The sequence below is a fragment of the Aquila chrysaetos genome, chromosome 7, assembly GCF_900496995.4.
Source record: "Aquila chrysaetos chrysaetos chromosome 7, bAquChr1.4, whole genome shotgun sequence".
Taxonomy (NCBI): Eukaryota; Metazoa; Chordata; class Aves; order Accipitriformes; family Accipitridae; genus Aquila; species Aquila chrysaetos.
Window position 1 is genome coordinate 46,997,016 of NC_044010.1, and position 19,113 is coordinate 47,016,128.

The following is a 19,113-nucleotide window of genomic DNA, read 5'->3' on the forward strand; positions in this document are numbered from 1 at the left end:
GTTGGTAACTAAAGATCCCTGACTTTGATTGTGGTCCCAGAGTGGGTAAATTTTTGCAATCCTTCCTCAAGGAAGAGTGGCTGTGCAAAGGGGTGTATACTGGGTGAGTTTCCAGTGACACTGTGTGCGGACATTCTTTTTTTGACTGTGATCTCTCACACCACTGTGAGTTAGTGCCCTTGGACTTGAGGCTATGTTGTTCCCAGGACCCCACAAGCTATGGTATAAAAGGGAAAAAAAAAAAAAAAAAAAAAGATAAAAGTCTCTTACTAGCTTTAGTATGAATGTCATTGCCTTACAGGGAAATGTAATGCTTGTATTTGGCTTGAAGGTAATTTTACTGAGAATTTAACTTGCACATAAACTTCATCCATAGGCCAGGAGGTTATAGTCAATGCTTCAATGTAACTCAACAATCAGATTATATGGGTAGCAGAAAAGACTCTGGGCTGAGATAGTACATGCAAACACACCTCCTAAAGAACAGTCATCCACACAGTTGTATAATCATATTTGAGTGCCAAAGCAAAGAGTGTCATAAGCTGGGATTCACAAATGAGCTCCCAATTTATGGAAAACTCAAGCAAGAGTTAGGTGTTTCAGAGACTCCTTTGGAAATCTTAGATGAGGGTTTGAATTGTGACAATCTTTCCTTTTCTTTCTCACAGACAGAGAGACTGCGGGTATAGTACTGATGAGAAAGAGCTGTAGTCCTTCTCTGTTGGCCACCAGTTCATTGGTCAGCTGGTGGGAACATCTGCAGGGAAATATCTGCTGAGGTAGTACCGTTCTTGACTGAAATGCCTTAATGGTTAATGAAATTCTTCAAAGCAGAGCTGCGAGGCTCTATGGAGGGGGTTCATAGCACACTTCAGTGTGGCTGTCTGCAGTTGGCTTTGACTCACTTCATAGTTAGTGGAGAGAAACGGGCACTTCTGGGCTGCAGTTCATCTCATCCTAAAGTAGACTTCTGACAGATCAGATGAATGGTGCTCTAAAAGTGCTTTTCCTCTCTCTGCGCTGACAATGGAGGGAGTGAGGACTGGCTCATCTGACACCAAACATCTCCCTTGTGACTCTGACCAACTGACTGCTGAAATCTTAGCTTTGGAACGAGCAGCGTTTCATGAGGCTAACAAGAGTACTTCCAGACAGCCTGACTCGTCTGACAAATTTCTGTTTTGGTGCTTGGAAGCACTAAGCCTTCTTAATTTGGCATGAGAGGATGTTTAACATTGGCCAGAAAAATAAGTTCTCTAACACAAATGACTGGGTTGTTTTTAATTAAGTCTTTTATAAAGAAAAAAACCAACCTGAAGCAAAGACTGGCAAAGTTAAAAAGGACTGAAAGCAAAGTTTTGTCATGGAAAACATTAAGCAACTTCTAAGCTTAGGCATACACAGTTTACAGTGAATTATATATTTCCTAACTTCTGCAATTCATATTGTAAGAAAAGTTCTTTGAGGATTAGTTCTTTGTTTCCTTCTTTCCCTAAACTGCCAACTATACAAAAAATAATGTTTTCTGCTCTGCTGAATGACAGGTTATTTTCAGGTGTTTCAGTATTCCACTCATACTGTATTTTTCTCCTTCATACTTGTGCAAAAGAATTAAAAATGCATTCTAAGTTTGGATGCCCTATGTATTACATTAACTGCATTACTTTTCTTCCCACACCAGTTCTTGTGGGTGCTGGTTGTATTCTGTTTTGGCAGAGTCTGAGAGACTCTCTTTAAAGATCAGTTAAAGAAGTAATAAACACAGGCATGCCCTTGACACAATTTTTGCTTTTCTGGATCAGTAGAAATGCGTTCATAATTTAGTGCCTTGCCTTGTTTGAAACTTACTGTGAATTTAATTATATTTAAGAAACATCTAAAATGTTTCTTAAAGCTTTTGCTTTTGGTGTCCAACGTTTTTGGAAGAATCCTCGCTTCCATTTAACAAAAAAGTTCCTAATATGCAATTGCAGGGGAAAGAATTGAAGGCTTCAGTTGATGTATCTAATGAATAAGGAAACCTCAAAACATAAAAATAAATGAGAACTCAGGTTACAGATCAACCCCTAGAACTGGCAGTGTTGCTCACCTGCTGTAATTTGTTCTGTTCCTTTTAACTAAAGTGCAATTTCTTGAGTGATTTAATTTTTGGAACAGATGGTTATTTTGATATTAAGGAATATGTATCAATTATAAATATGGCACAAATACTTTGTTATAGTTTAGAAAAATTAATAGTTTTAGATACTAGTTTCTCCTGAGTTGCAATAAATGCCACTGGAGCATGAAAAATATGTTCTAGTGCTATTTTTAATGTGTGTTTGTGTACCAGAGGACAGATGAAAGATGCAGTATCTGAGTACAACTGTAAAGTAACACCACAGTGCTAACATGATGAGTGGCTGTAATGTTTGGGTCTGAATGTAACCCTGTTGTGGAGTTCATTGCATGAAATGGGTACTTATACAGAATTATGAAAGTCGGAGATGAGCACTGGCCCCTCAGTCTTGTCCGTGCTGTTGTTTTGGATGATTGTCTGATTTTTGGTGTATCCTGAGGGTCAGTTTTGCTGGATGAGAATTGCCAGTGAATGTTATAATGTCGTATGTTACTGAGATAGCCTAACACTAAAATTTTCAAATGTTGTTGCCAAAGGCTGTATTTGAAACCGAAAAGACAAAAGGTTACAGGTGAGAACTATCTCATGAACAAGGTAAATGTTTTCTGGTAAATGTTTGAAATAAATATGGTTTTTGTATGCCTTACCTACATTAAAATGCTTTCAGGCTCTGTGTACATGTTGCTGTGCTGGTTGCATTCATTACTGGTTTCACTCCAGCTACGTGTGCCTCTGTTTCTTCCACACTGGATTATTTTTCTGGCTGCTTCTTTGGACTTCACATTTCACCACGTGCAGGTTGGCTATCCAAAAAGTGCTCATTCTGTGCCATTTCAGGCTGCTGGAGGTTCTCCCAGTGGTTTCAATGGAAGCTGTATGAGGCACTTTTGTGATCTAGACATGGAAAAATAAGTGTACCAGCTTCCTTATCTCCACTTTCAGAGTGTAATCCAGGCTACAGCTTTGCTTGATAAGTTCTAACCATTCTGGTAGTTTAAAAACTGCTGTCTTTCAGCTTTTTGCCTTGGGAGCCGAGAGGCTTGAGTTTGAGTGCTCCAAACTTTTTAGGTGCATAGGAAGGAGGAGATGCCTTGCTGGGCCACATGAAAAAGACTCTAGCATGCACCCAAATGCTGTGGTTAGAAACAGACTTGGATGTCAACTCTTCCTCCTCCTCCTCCTCCTCCTCCTCCTCCACGTGGATGCGCCTGCTTTCCAAACAAAGGCAGTGGGTTAGCTGGATCCGGCCTGTGAAGTGCCAGTTGGACCGCTTTGCTTAACACAGCTGTTCCCAGATTTGTCTCTGGAGGTGGGACACTGCCGGTTTTAATGTGTTTGTGTGTTAAGTGGAGCAAAGCACTAATTGTTGCAGTTAGTAATGCTGCCATATAGCGGAAAGGCTCATCTGAAAATTAAAGTTTTTTGGTTTCTTTCCTAGCAACGGCAGGGCTCTGGATTTGCCTGGTCCTTTCAGGAAAGTTATTTAACAGCCGACTTTCCTTAGCCAAGAATGCTGCTTCTGGTCAGCTAATACATAGTTGAATTTACCTCTTCAGCACTCACAGTATTCACATTCACAGAGCAGAATGACTTCATGGGGAAGGATGTGAAACTGCTTGCCAGAGCAAGATTTGACACACAGGAAGGAAGAAATGCAAAAGAAAGGTCTGACTTTGCCCCTTGTGTTTGCTGTTCTGATAACGCTGGCTTTTATAAGGGCCCCAATTGTTAGGCTTTTTGCCCTTGCCTTCCTTTTTGCTAGGTGAGAGGAACAGAACTGATACATTTTGGTGTGTGGTGCACTTTTCTCACTAATAGATCATTTTGTAACATAAAACCTGTGGCAGATGAAGGTAAGATTAAAGCCACACCTGAGTAAAAGGCAAATGACAAGCTCAGTCTGAGAACACCAGTTAGAGGTGTGGCCCTGGTTTTGATAAAACAACATGTGCCTGAAATGGCCACTTTACAACAGTCCTTTTGTTTTCCTGAGCAAACAGACAAATGATGGCTGAGCACATTTCAGAATTTTTGCCATTTGATGCCCAGGTTTTCAGAATTCCTAAAGCACGTAACAGATCCATTAGAGCTGTCAAAAGTGAGATATATCTAAGTTTAGATTTTGCTTCATTTTATAAACAGAGTGGGTGTGGATGGATAATACACCAGAATCGGAATCTAATTTTCTCTGTTGTCTTCCCAAGATAATCATCCTTTAAAAACATTGAATTAAAAATTATTTGGCCAATATTAAAATTGTCTTCTTTCTCCAATTTGTGATTGGTATCATTAATAAAATCCCCAAATCTCACTGTTTTTTCTTCAGCACTTACTATATGTGAACAGAAAGAAATCTTCTTTTTTCCCAAATTAATATGAGGATTCATACCTAATTTAATTCTTAAATTTCCTGTCCTTTGAGTTCTCAAGTCCTTTGGCCTGTGAACTAAACGCTCATTCCAAAGGAAGTGCCCTCACTGTATCAAAAACTTTCAGGCCTCCAGTGTGCATGCTTGTGTTTCCTTCTCTGAAATAGGAAGTAGGCTGAAGCTTGTAGTCTGACTCCAGCCACAACTGAATTCTTGTGCAAAAGTTGATTGCAGCTTATAAGAACAACCTTCCTTCTTAAAGGTGCTTCGTAAGCAATTTCTAAATTGTAACAGTTAATTTTACTATTTATACAAAAGTGCAGGACTTGGGTTTAGTCTACTGGAAGTTAAGCTTAGTCTGAAATATACGAAATGGTTTTAAAAATGCTATTTAGGGTATATTAAAGTTGAGAGCGTTGTGCCTTTTGTTTTACCTTAAGTGAAAGCTGCAAAGGATTCCTGGTTTTCAAATACACTTCAAATTTTACCATAATTGTTTCCCTATAAACACTTTGGCATTCTCTCCTTTAAAGGACCATGCAGTCATGCAGTGCAGAAAAAAAATGGAATGTGCATCCTGAAGTTATGGGTTCTTGAAGATAGTTATGATGATTGATTTTTTTTTTTTTTTTTTTTGTTAGAAGCATTGGTGGTGTTCTGAAGAATAATTTTGAGTTTCCTCCAGTGGATTTCAAGGATAACACATTTGTTTATTTACTAACTATGAAGGACACTAATGCAAATAGTCAATAATCTGAAGGAATAGTAATCTGAAAGTTTGTAATTTACCAGGATGCTAGTGAATAAGAAGGGGCAGAATTCTACATTTTCCTCCAATAAGGTTTCTATTATCATGTTAAGTTTGGTATTTTCTTTTTAATCTGTTATGTATAGATAGGTTCCAAATGCTGAAAAATAATGAATCCATAATAATGGACTAAGGTTCTTGTTCTCCACATGGATAAGGCTGGATGGAGGTGAGTCTTAGATTAGGAGTTGAAAGCAGTGCAGACTTTTTCTGACTTTTTCTTCTGTTAGGCCTCCTAGATTCCATTTAACTTTCAGCATTTTTCAGCCTATTTCTTCATTTTGCCTTGTTTACTACTTTTAACTTCTAAATCCCCAAACCCGGTACCAAAATTTTCCTTTTGTTGTTGCTAGCAGTGCCATAAATGATACAACAGTCACATGAAGACTTGTGATTTGCGTAGATCATTAAATTATATGATGCCTTCAGGTGCATTCCAGATAGAGATGTAAGTCCTCTGGTTTTAACCCATGTAATAATGTTTTTCCTGTTGAATTATTTATTAGTTTCATAGTCTCCTGTTTTACCACAAGTAATGATCTCTAATCTCATTTCAGTTGTCATAGTTATTTATCTCTTCCCCTGTCTGGTCTCTTAAGACACGCTAGTATTAAGATATGTAAACTGTAGTATAAGAAATTATTTATGTGCCATCTGTTGCAACAATGCAGACACCTAATCAAGATTGTACTAGTAATACTGATGAATTACCTTAATGCACTAAAAAATACACACATAGCATAATTGTTTTACCATGGAAACAAAAGCATAGACAAACTGCAATCAGATACTTAATAAAGTGAGATCAATTTGGGGGTTTGTGACAAAAGAAAACTATTTTCAGGGTGAAAATAGTTTCATACACAACCACAAGAAAACAAAAAGAGTTTAAAAGATCTCTTACGCTTAAGAAGAAATGAGGAAGGACACATTTTTATGGGCACGTTCTTTTAAATGTGAGTTGCTGCTGCAGAAACAAAGCAATGAGTTTAAATGTTCTGTTCCAGAATCATCCAAAACTGGTCATGTGCAACATTAAGCACACCTCTACCCTCCACATCCTCCGGTGCATGCATTGTAAAGATCGCTGTGCTTCACTTGGAAGCCTTCTGTCTTTACAGAGGGGCTGTACCTTCCCCTGCTCTCTTGCATTCTGAACATAGGAAACCATATCCATTGGTCTTTTAGGCCTATGTGAAATGTTTCATTATTGCATAAAATTCCTCATTCATGAAAAGATTTGATCAAAGTTGACCTTAGCTCTTGCTTCATGCTTGTCTATAATGGAGGAGGTTGAACCTAAGTTTGGGACCTTACAGTGTGCAGTATACTAAGAATTTTGCCCATGCTGTAGAGAGCTGGCTAAACACGAACTGGAAAGATTATCAGTAGGTCGTGCAGGATTTGAGATTCTACAGGAATAAGGGGATTTTCTCATGTTGCCATGATTTTGTGTTGGGGTTTTGGTTTTTTTTGGTGGGGGAGGAGGTGTGTTTGGATTTTTGTGTTGTTTGTTTGTTTGTTTTGTTGGGTTTGGGTTGTTTGTTTTTCTCTTGAATGGTGATGTTTTGGTCTTAAGGCAGGTCATTGTCTTTGGACTCAAAACATTCCTTGTGCTTTAACAGGGAGTGTGTTAGTAACCAGAGGGACTGGCTGACCGCAGTGTGGTGTGCAAGCATAGCCTGATGAAATTGTACAGGAGTGTATATTCATTGCAGGCTTTTCCAAGAACTTGCATACTAAGTATGGGGTATTGATTCTTGTGATGTGTAACCTCGGTGAAGCCCAGGTAAACTGGCTGCTGTGTTTGGATCTTATACATCAGACCCGCTTTTAGATTTCTTGTTTACTAGTAGCTCACCCTTCTCTGTCATTCCCCGTAGGTACAGACACTGTCTGTTACCCCTTCAGAGATGTAAGATTTACTGCCCAGCTGCACTGAGTCTCTGGAATCTGTTTTGAACCTCAGACTCCCCTGTGGTTTCAACGCCAAGGCTCTAGTCTTATGAATACTTTGGATTTAAGTTCATCCATCTATCCCATAGTGGTGAAAGCAGACAGATATATAGATACAGACCTTTAAAAAGCTTTAAAGCCAGATTTTCTTAGGTAGCACAGAGTATATAAGAATCAAGCTAAAAAACTCAGCATTAAATGTCCACTTCTCCAGTGACCTCTTCTCTCTGTACTGGCCTTTAGGCTTATATGAGAACCAAACGGTGAACTGAGAATCTTTTGCCTGTATCTCAGCTGTTCTGCATAATATGGGGTATTTCTCTTTAGCTCTCTGTATAGGTAATCTTCCACTGATGTCAATTTTTTTACTTCCATTTCTGACTGGAATACTACCCAAGAGCAGTGGAAGTCTTGCTCTGGCCACTTGTGGTTGAATCACCTCATTCCTGTACCCCCCATCTTGAATATCTTGCCTGTAGCTTTTGAAAGTCAACTTTCACAGTAATTTCTTTTTTACTGTTCAGGAATTTCCTGTTCTCCAAAGCTCAGACTCTTAAGACAAACTTGGTCTTGCAGTTTTCCCTAATTTTCTGCTACTTTATTGTTCTTGGAGGTTCCACCTGAAGGTTTGGAGCCTTCCATCCTCTTGGGTGTTCAGGCTGTCAGGACTAGTTCAGAGAGCAAATACAGAACTGCTGCTTTACCTGAGGCATTCCTGATGCAGTGATTTCAAAACCTCAAGCAGAATTCATAAACTCTGCCTCCCCATTACTCTAACACTGATAATTTCCTGAGTAGGTTGTTATCTTTTATATGAATGGTAAAATTTACTTGTACCGTGAAAAAATGATCCTTATTTGAATATATTGATTTTTTCCAAATATATGTTTAATTTCAGGATTTATTTTAAATCCTGTGTAAGAATAAAATTGGGTTTATGATGATTATTTTTTTAGCACTTTACACCCTCCCTCTCTCATTTCAGATGTTGCAGTTGTGGACATGAGTGATATTTCCAAGCAGCCATCACTGTTCTACCACCTTGGCGTGCGTGAAAGCTTTGACATGGCCAATAATGTTATACTCTACCATGACACTGATGCTGACACTGCTCAATCTCTCAAAGTAAGGTTTTCGCTTCAAAATCTGCTTCTTTTCAGAAATATCTTTAAATACCTGATCCTGCAAATGCTTGTGTTTTTCTGAAACTTCCATTGCATGTGATTTCCTGATAGCTACATAACAAAATCATGCTAAGAAAAACAGCTGCTAGCAGAAATAGTAATGATTAGAATAGTAGAAAAGCTTGTTTATAAGAAAAGATCCATAGTATGGCACTGATTTTGCTTCAGATGGTTAGACTTGGAAGTGAGAGTGCAGGTCTGACTATTTCCTTCCTTTCCCTCTTTTAATTAGAGTACATGTAGAAAAATGTTATGGCCTGTATAATAACGATGCTTGAACAAGGGCTGTATTGCAACCTACTCCTGCTATTGAAGTACTTCTGTCAGATGAGGTTTGTATCTCCTAGGTGCTGAGTAGCTAAGACTACAGGAATGTCCTTTTTATTGCTGTTCGAAGATAAAAAAGAGATCCTCACCAAATCTTTTTATAGGCCTGTTCATTTTTATAGTAGGATAATACATGCTATACACTTAAGTCCTGAAATTGCTGTTCTGGATGCAAGTCATACATTGGGGATGCAAGTCACATATTGTGGATGTTTCTGTCTTTCTCAGTGCTGGTTCTCTTTGTTTTAGATCACATTTGGGTTTATCCTCTGTATCATCACCTACTGCTGCTTTTAATATCATCCATTTTCTTGCTACCTTCACTGGGAGCAGTGTTGTTCATACTTTGTGGTTTTGTTCCTTATTTTGAGTTATTGCCCCTTACTACTTTATATTTTTCACACCACCAGTGTCCAAAAATCCTTTTGGAATTCTCCAACCTCTCTTGATCGTATAAGAATATTAAGTTTAATCCTAATTTTCTATGAGTCTCCTTCTCTTTTCCCAGAAAAGCTCTGTTCTGTCACAGCTTCTTGGTCCTCTTTTCTGCTCTCAATGTCATCGATTTTACTGTGATGTGTCTAGTATCCCGTACTTCCTTTCTTCAGGTGGTGGTCCACGTACACATTCACATTCCGTGTGACCTAGAGTCACAAGAACTTGGAGCTGGAGCCTCTCACACTTTGCTCAAAGAGATTATCCATATGGATCTGCGCTAAGGCTTACTTGTATGCCCTCCATTCCTCTAGCTAATCTGGGTGGGCAGGGATACAACTTTTCATCCTGCATTGGTAATATACCTGACTGCAAAGAGATCTTTCATTTTTATTTTTCATTAACTCATTTTTATCTTTCTTTTATGCTGTCACTCAGATGTTCTGATCAACTTAGTTCTCCCAAGGATGTGCCAAAGTTTGGGAACACAGGCTAGTCATCTTCTATTTGTCTCTGCCCAGTGAGGACCACTGTGGATGGCTTTGATTTCTGTACTTTGTGCCAAGCCCATACGCAAGCACCTGCTCCATAACGGGAGTGCTGAATGACTTCCAGGGTTACATACATCCATCCATCGGCCGGATCTTCAGACTGATTGTTGCCAGAACTTGCAAGTCTTTGCACTGTCAGTTCTGGGACTTTTCTTCTAAGGATGTAAAGCTCAAGGACAAGTCTGGGGATCTGGGAACACTGGAGCCTGACTGGGTCACTTCAGGCTAGAAAAGCTATTATCTGCCTTCATCTGTCTTCTGCTAGGAACTCTGTCAGTGTCGCTGATCTCTTCCTCATCTCCCAGTTGTTTGCATAACCTCCTTGGCCTATGTAGGCCCCTGCATATCTTACTATGGGATCAGAAGGCTTGATTTATGTTGCTGGAACCAAGTGGAAGAGATCCTCTGGATCAAGCAGGGCACTGGGATGTAGTTCAGTCCTACCCTGATGTCCTTTATACCTCTTCTGCAATTGAGCCCCAGTTCAGTGTTGGATACCATTCAAATATGCTAATACACCTTTCTTAGGAATAATTCAGAAGGTAGATAGGGATTGTTCTTGGGGTCTTTCAGTGAAGAACAGTTCATGACACATTTCATGGCATAGGTGCTGGGTAGTTTTCAGACGAGTTCATTTCTCCCTGCTGAGAAAGATCTTTATCTGCAGTAGATAAAGCTCTACCAGAGATACTTGCTTAGTTAGGTAGACATACTAATTTTCAGATATGTGATATTTCAGATGCCTTAGCCCTCCATCACTTTTGTTCTGAGGTATTTTATTGGGCTTAAGGAGTTTAAGTTAATTAGTAATTCTGTTTAGGTTTTGGTACCGTAATATGTGCTTTTGACCATCTGCTGGTGTTTCTTTATTCTCAGGTTTATGACTAAGTTGGTCAGGTTTTTTTTCCCTCCCCTTCAGGAATTTATTACTTTACTTGGACCTAGGTTGCTGTGCATGCCTTTTAAGAGTGGCTAGCCTAAGTGTTATAAAGGCAGTATTCATGGCTGCTATTACTGCTACTGGGAAGATCTGTGAAGTTCAGCAGCCTGAGTTTATATAGTTTATTTCTTAGGACCCATCCTGAAATTCTCCCAAGAGTTGTCTCTTCAGTTTCACCAGTGTACATTCCAAAGCAACCTAGTTCCAAGCATATAAAAGAATATATAATCCAGATTTCAAGAGGGCCATATTTGCAAAACTAAACTTCTTAGATGGCCCCTAATATTTTGTCTGTTGTTGAGGAAAAGGGTGAATGGGCATGATAAGTTCTGTACAGTGGTTGTTCAAGTGGATTTCAGGCTGTCAGATGTGAAGTTGCTTAAGCAGAATCATCTTAGGTTGTAAGAGCACATACAATTAAATTACATCAATAACTTTGCTTAGAAACAAGTCTATATCTAACATTTGTAGTGTGATTTACCTGGAGATCTCTTTAGTTTCACCAAGCAGTGTTCACTGAACAGGTAAACCATCACTAGAAGGAGGAAGAGGTTACTTGCCGGAAACTGGTTTACATGCCCATTAGTTTATCATCTGCCTCATAGTTTCAATATCTCTCTTTAGATTTTGAGGGGAGAAGAATTAGGGTGTAGGCGGAGTATGTTGATCTGTGCCCATCCAGGTAGGAAAGGGGCCTAGGTATGTTAAGGATACTCTTTCAGAGAAAAAAAATCTCCAGCTTTGAATGATTTTGTCTCACAAATGCCTGGAGTGTGACTGGGTATGGGGAGTGCCCAGTCTGAGAAACTCTGGTTACTGGCAAGTACAACTTTCTTCATCTTATAGGCTCTTCTTTAAGTAGGTTTCTTCTTTGAATCATTAATCTTTTCCTAACCTCAGCTACTAAGACTTTTGTTGATGTTGTTCTGTCTCTTTACTTGGAATTTTCTGTGGCAGGAAATATGGATTATGCTGTGAAGAACACATCTGTATGTGTGTATATTTATATGTATACCAGTTATTTTTATTGGAAGTAATAATTCCCAGTAAAAATGGATAAACATTTTTATTCTTTTTTTTCTTTTTTTTTTTTCCCCAGGATATGGTATCTCAGAAAAACACAGTAAGTATTAAATCCACATTCATTTTAAAACACAAAATGAAGATACTACATTTGAAGTGACTCTAATAACAAAGCTGCCAAGCATATATATGCTCTATATGATTGAAGGAAGTCTGTTTTACCTATATAGAGTTGAAACTAGTGGAAATCTTGTTGACTTCCTTTCCAAAGTAAAGCTAGATTTAAAAATTACTTTTCTTTAGAAGTTCCTTTATAAGTTCTAGAAAAGTGCCAGTAGATATATATCTAGGTTGATACTCAAAGTGTAAACTCAGAAATTCAAAGTCTTTCTCCTTCTACCACTTTTACCCACTTGTGCAAATATATATGTGTGTGGGATGTGTTAATAGCGCTTACTCTTGTATCTCAAACAGTTTTGACTACTGTATACCCATCCTCTTCCTTACAAATTCACAGATTTTACTTAGGAATGCAAAAGCTTATTTCCCAAGGTAAAAATATTCTTACCCTTAATGCAAGTAAAGCCAAACAAGTAAGCAAGCCTGAACCAAGATAAAATTTAGTGGTTATTTTAGGCTTATTGCAATATGCCATGATATCATAGACAGTTACATATTTTGTCATACTTCACATCGTATCAGTAGTTATTTTCATTAAACACTCTACACTGTTATTTTAAGGACTATTGAATTTGCAAAAATCTTAAACTTCCATTTATTCCTTTCTGTTTGCTTACATTCACTATATACTTTTATTTTCTTCTGAAGAATATAGAGCAGGACTAAAATAATGAAATGTTCTTAGAGTTTGCTAATAATTTAAAATAGAACTAGAAAAGATAATGCATTAGTCACAGCAGTTTATTTTGAGCTGCTGTTTATACTTGGCCACAGCGCTGCATGTAGGCTAAAGATAGATCAGGTTGAGCGCGTGAGTAAATCCAGGTCATTTTCCTGTCTGTCTTGGTGATCTTTGAACTAGTTTCACTTGTGCGATGTGAGCTGCATTTACTGGTCTGTAGCTCAGTGAAGGGGGCCTCAGAATGAGGCAGATTTGCTTGTGAATGCTACTATCCATCACCTGGTGGATGATCAAAAAGTCACAGGCATGCATGTGTTTTCCCCTCCAGAGCAAGAGGGGGAATTGTGACTGAGCCATTTTGGTGGTAATTCCAGAAATGCAATAAAGGCAAAGAGGATGGTGGCAAGTTCAGCCTAGTACAATCAGATTAGCAGCCTTCAATCTTTTCCTTTGGCAGATTCTTTCTCCCACAGAGGTAGGTATTTCCCTTCATGTGGAAGAGAAGATGGATCTGGTGATGTGGTTTCTGCAGTAGGGCCTAGTATTAGACCTGTAAACACTATGCGGCTAACAAAAGGTGTGGGGAGGCGTCCTGAAACTAGGATCTTCGTCCCTCCTTTAAAAAGGATGATTGCCTAACCCACTTTCTTCAAGTGCTTAAATTAAGAAAACAATTGTGAGTAAAATACAGTGAGGAAAAAATAAATTACTTTAAATACCAAGTATGGATTCTTGACCCTTTTGTGTTATTCTCTTTTAGATAAAGGTACTCCCATATTGCAGTCTTTTATCAGTTTTCAAATCAGAAATTACAACAAACTAATTAGCAAGCTGAATAGTTAATAGATGAAAACTTTATGTTTTTCTAAGTTAGACTTCAAATAGACAATTGCTTTCCCTTCCTTTCTGATCCAATGAGTTGTCATGAGAGGCATGCAGTTTGCTGGTGCCACTGCTTCACTGCTTGGTTAAATATTTTACAGCTGTACAGGCAATGTCTTGTTTGAAGTTAAATGCTAATGAGGGTTGCTGTGCTAGTTAAGTAGGATCAAAAGTGGTGTGAATTTACTGTGTCCAGTCAAGTACATAGCTACATAACCATTTCAATTTAAATGCTGAATATTAGATACAATAGTTAATATCCCTGTACTAGGGGTTTATATTTTCCTTTCACTTTTCCTGATTGAAAAGTGTGGGTATGCCTCTGCCATAGCTGTGGAACAGCAAAAAGAGCTTACATGCACTCTTCACTAGGGCCTGGAGACATGCTGGAAAGAGGATAGATAATTGATCTGCTAAGCCTTCCTCCAACCCAGAAGTAGCTACAGGAATACTATTGCTGGTTTCATGAAGAGAAGTTCTCTCTGCATCTTAGAAGCTCTGCATCTGCACATCTGCACTCTGTACGAGGGAAGGGGGACGACTGAGATTGCTACCAGGCACGGCACACCATTCTTCCAGCGGCACAAGTGAAACTCCCTGTGCAGGCTACTGCAGCTGGGAGCTTTCTCTGAGGTTTCCCTGCCCGCACCTTTGCTATGTATCCTGCAAATCTCAAGTTGTGTACAAAGGTGCAAAAATATTAGCATAGAATAGGTGTGGAACCATGTTAAAGATACAGAGAAGATGAATGTCTAGTGTGTCCTTTGTGGTGATTTTCTTTTGTGTATTACAAGTAAGCCTTGAAGAAAATCGATGTTTTCCCTGTAGGGAAACTGTTACGCTAATTCAGCATCAAGGAAGAGGCAAGAGTGAGGAAACTGGACATACAACTGAAAACAATGCATAGAAAAAAGGTCAGCAATTCATTTGGGCTTTGGCCTGAATACAGCTGATCCAACAGTGAAAATTATACAGCAGCACACTGTGGTGGTGTGAGTCTCAGAGATTTAATAGCTTACGATCTGAAAAAAGAGTGTAAGAGTAGGAGAACTTCCTTCTAGCATCCAGGAATGAAGTTTTCAGGGATAAGATAAGATGGGGAATGTGATTCAGTTCTACTTGACTCCCCCAAACAAGCAATTAAAATTCTGTATTGATAATTTATTGCATACTTGGATACAAAAGGAAGGAATTATTGGCTGTGGAAGTTCAGTTCCCAGGAAAGAATTGCCCTGACATAAAATTCAAGGTCAAGATTCTGTGTCCCATCAGTTAGGTTTCCTTCTGTAGAGCTCCTCTGAGCTTTGAGGACTATCTTCTGCTAATTTTACATAGGGTATATGCACAGCTTCATAGTTTCTGTCAAAATTATCATTGATAAAATAAATTGCAAACATGCAGTCTTGCAGAACAGTTTGTTTCCTCTGTCATTCTGGAAAAATCAACATTTGAGAGCACAGTGGATGCTACTGGACTGTAGGGTAGAGGAAAATAGATTTATGTGTGGGAAATGGGCTTGTGCTTTGGAGTTTCTTTAGATGTCAGATAAACATTGGTTTACTGGAGAAATGAAATTTCAAGGATTTTCAAAAGCAAAAAATGCTGAAAAAAATAATCTTCCCCCAAACCAATGTAATAGACAAAATCCATGGGAAAGTTGTTCTGTTTTCATGCAACATTTTGTTGCTATCCTTGATTTTTTTTATTTATTTTTTATTTAATGGGGAAATTTTCTCTCCCTTTCCTCTCCCTCTACAGAATTCTAAGCAATGGTGCATAAAAATGGTGCAGATTTGGTGAAGGAAAGAGTGCACAGGAGGCTTTTTAAAAACTGCTGGAGTCAGGAAGCAAAATGTACAGTCCTTCTGGCAATAGTTCTAGCATTAGTTGCACATAGTTTGAGATACATGCTTTGATCCATTCAGTTTGTTTGAATGTGGCACTGAGAATACAAACTAGAACTTCCCACTCTGGAAGAATAATTATGGCAAGTACAGAATATAAGGAGACAGACTTAATAGTTAATTTTTCTTTAGTTGATGGTATGCCTGAAGAAATTTGAATAACCCTGTTAATTGCTTTCGGGGAAAGTATTTAAAGGAAAGTCAGCTGGCTATTAAACCAAAAGGTTTATTATAGTATACTTAGGCCTCTGGGCCTGATGAAGTATTTTCAGACATTTAATTTTTTTTTTTTTTTTTTCCCATTAAATCCTGTAGCAGCTCAGAGTAAGCAGAGAATAATGTCTGGGCCATGGAGGAGTCATTAGCAAAAATTCTCCTCAATCTAAAGGGAGCAGGACTGCAATTTATCCTTGCCACAAGGAATTTTTATGTTGAAAAATCACTTTTTATTGTAATTGGCAGAAAGCCTCTTCAGAGTTTCAGTAGCTCTATAAATTAGACTGTATCTACTGTTTCAGGGCAATGAACATTTAAGAAAACTAAATAGAAAGACTTTGGCACTTGGACTCATATTCTCCATTTTAGTAGCCCCAATGGATTGAAATGAGAGCCAAGACTCTAAAGTATGATTTCATTATATGAATTAATAATCTGAAGAAGAAGTATTGCAGTGTAGCTTTCTATTTTTTATTTTCTGATTATTTTTACAATATATAAAAGTTTCTATGATATGGTCATTTAATGATATATTTCTAAAAAAGCCTGAGGCAGCAGAAGTATTAAAAGAGTTTGCAAAAGGGCACAGAATGAAAGAGGAGTAGGAACATCTTAAATACGGACAATAATTTTTCCTTTTGAGGGGAGAATAGTACAAAGGCAATGGGTAACCCAATAAATATTACTTTTAATGTTTCCAGTCATGAAATATGCCACTGTTACTATTGATATAATGAAAAATAGGACTTTTAAAATTTATTTGTGAAAGTTAGTTTTTATGGAAATGTTACTATCTCAAGGGATGCATATTTGTAGTGGTTGAATTAGAGTTAACTAAGCAGGTAATGAATTTGATAGGTTCATAAAAATAAGACTTGAAAGCATTTTAATGATGACAGATGTATAGACAAATAAATCATGCAAATAGAGATATCTTACATTCTGGGTGGCAAAGTATTCCACTGGTTTCTTGGCCTTGTAAATATGGACTTGCTATAAATATCTATATTCATTTTCTGTTGTTTCTTTCTTTAATAATTTCTCTATTCATGTGTCATGTCTGTCTTTTTGATTCTTATGCTGTTTTGTGGTGGTGTTTTCCTCTTTGTTGTTTTATTTCGATTTGGAGTAGGTTGTCAACCACAAAGCTTTTCTTCGGGTTCAAGTACCTCCTGAATACCACAGTGGTAATCTGATAGGCAAAGTATGTATCTCTTTAAATCTGATTTCTATTGAATAGATATGCCATCTTATTACTGTGTTTCTAGGCATTTAAAGATGTATAAGGATACTGTAAGAATAGTGTTTGGCAGGGTCTTCCCTTCAAAGTGATCGTAATCTTGGAGTACTCATTCCTTGCAAGCTAGATCCTGAGCATTTAGAATGCTTGTCTTGTCATAATCTCTCTTCACAGTCTGTACATAAAAATACTGCATATATTCAACTTTAGAAGAGGAAGTATTTTTTTAAAGTTCATAGTATCCTAGTCACCTGTATTGCAAGATGGATAGGAATGTGATATCACAGAAAACTACCATGAAAACCTTAATTCTTAAGACAACAGTGGATTAAACTCCCTGAACACTCAAAAGTTAGTGACTTCTTTGAGTGAATGCAGTTCATTTTCTGTTATCCTATGTGTTTTCCTTCTAACTGCTTTGTAAGGTAGGGTAAGCACTCCTAATACTCTTGATGCTTGAGTAAGTGGCAAAATGAACTGCATGGCCTGAGTGAAATAATTAGACTATTAGCTGTGCAGGCATAATTCCCTCTCTAAAAATGCAGAGATTTTACTCAAAACTATTGATTTGGGAAAAAAAAAAAAAAAAAGCTCTTTAATTCTAGTGTAACATCTCTGTCACAAAGTGACAGTTGCACTGGAATAACTAGCAGTACAGGCTTTTTTAATAAGCCTGTTTACATTATTAAGGTCAAGAGTTTACTCTTAACAGCATTAGCAAAATGTTTAGAGGAGTATTTTAAGCCAAAAAGCACTCTACATTTGGCTTGTCTTGCCTAGAGCCTAAAAATGGCCTATGTGGGCCTAACTCTTTCAAGCCTTCAGCAAAGGCATGGCTCTGTGCTTAATTCCTTTAACCATTTTCCTCTGAAGAACAGGTCCCTCTCTCAACTTGCTTGCAGTTATTTCCTTTTTTTTTTTTTTTTATGTTCCTAAACTTTTGGCTCTTTTTGTAGTAGATTTTAAAGTGTTGTGATTGAATGCAAAAGTTACATTGCTAGCATATTGGGCATACATTATTTGCTGGAAGATTAGCTATTGAGAGCTGCTTTTTTTTTTTTTCTTCCATCTGCTCAGTTTTTTGTATTTTTTAACTTAAAAATATCTCAAAATAAGACAATAAAAATAGCTTAACTACTAATCCTGAAATAAACCAACTCAGCATACGGTCTTTATAAACTATGAAGTTATAATTCTATTACAATTAAATGAGTCATGATTTTTAGATTATATATATTTGCAGCTAGAATTGCTATATATGTTACTTCATACATACCTGTGCCATTTATTCATTATCTTAAAAAGCAGTAGTTGGTGTATGACAGGACAGTAATTTTCATAATTATTAGCTTTTGGTGTCAGAGACCAGCAGCCTGAGTAGACAATCTGAAGAAGCAAGGATGGTATTTTTAGGCATTTCTAGCCCTTGATAGTGTAAGAAAAGTAGATGGACAGAACTGGGTTTTGATGTAACGAAGATATGAAAGACTCTCTTAGAAAGGCCACAAACTCTGCAAGAAGGGGCTTTATAATTTATTGTATGTAACTATCGGACAGAAGAAGCTAGAAAATTGGAGCTGGTTGCTTTTCAGAAAAGGTGATTTGCTCAAATATGTGCAGGGTTCCTGACTTCTGCACACAAAAATGTGTCTGTCATGGCTAAAAATGTAGTTTTAATTGCATGGATTTCACTAGCCAAAAAGAGGCAAGAAATCTAAGTCAAATAGATGAGAAGTCAGCTGAATAAATACAGTGTTTCACACGTGTCATTTAATATTTTTCTGAAAATTGCTTTGCTTTTTCAGTAGATAACTGCAGGTCTCTTTGCGTCACAAGATACATCATACTTGCAAATTGGATTTTTTTTTTTTTTTTTTTCCATTGCAGGAAGAGCTAATTCACTGTTACATGTTTAAGAATAGAGTTTATACACAAGAAGCTTTTGCATTGCACTGAACTCAGTGTTTATTTCAATGAACCTGAGACTAAGTTGTTTTAATGTACTGGTAGTTTGGGTTGCAAGTTTTCTGATTTTTTTAGTAGGAAGTAAAGATAACTTTGCAACAGATAATGATATTGTTACAACATAGATACTGTACTGTAGGAGTTATGAGGAAGGAATGTGGCTTGATCTTTATCTGTTAGAAAGAATTTAAAATTCTAAATCCTTACAGACTCAGATCAGCAACAGGATGTCACTGATACAGGTTCTTTTTCCATCTGTATTTTTAGTAACTGCATGCCCTATGTTGTTAGTTCCTGTGAACAGTTTATTTTTCTTGTCTAGTTTATTAATG

At 37.6% G+C, this 19,113-nt stretch overlaps 1 protein-coding gene across 4 annotated transcripts in view; it reads left to right on the forward strand.

Moving 5' to 3' along the window:
• Positions 1-19,113, forward strand: part of MAP3K15 (mitogen-activated protein kinase kinase kinase 15) — an 88,558-nt gene that overhangs the window by 15,190 nt on the left and 54,255 nt on the right. For 2 of the 4 annotated variants that reach the window (XM_030019869.2, XM_030019871.2), the window contains exons 2-4: positions 8,238-8,377; positions 11,789-11,812; positions 16,709-16,780. The exons of 1 other annotated variant lie outside the window; for it this stretch is intronic. In XM_030019869.2, coding sequence (XP_029875729.1) covers positions 8,238-8,377; positions 11,789-11,812; positions 16,709-16,780 — 236 coding nt within the window. The remainder of the gene's footprint in view (positions 1-8,237; positions 8,378-11,788; positions 11,813-16,708; positions 16,781-19,113) is intronic. One more of the 4 variants, XM_030019870.2, reaches the window with a different exon arrangement.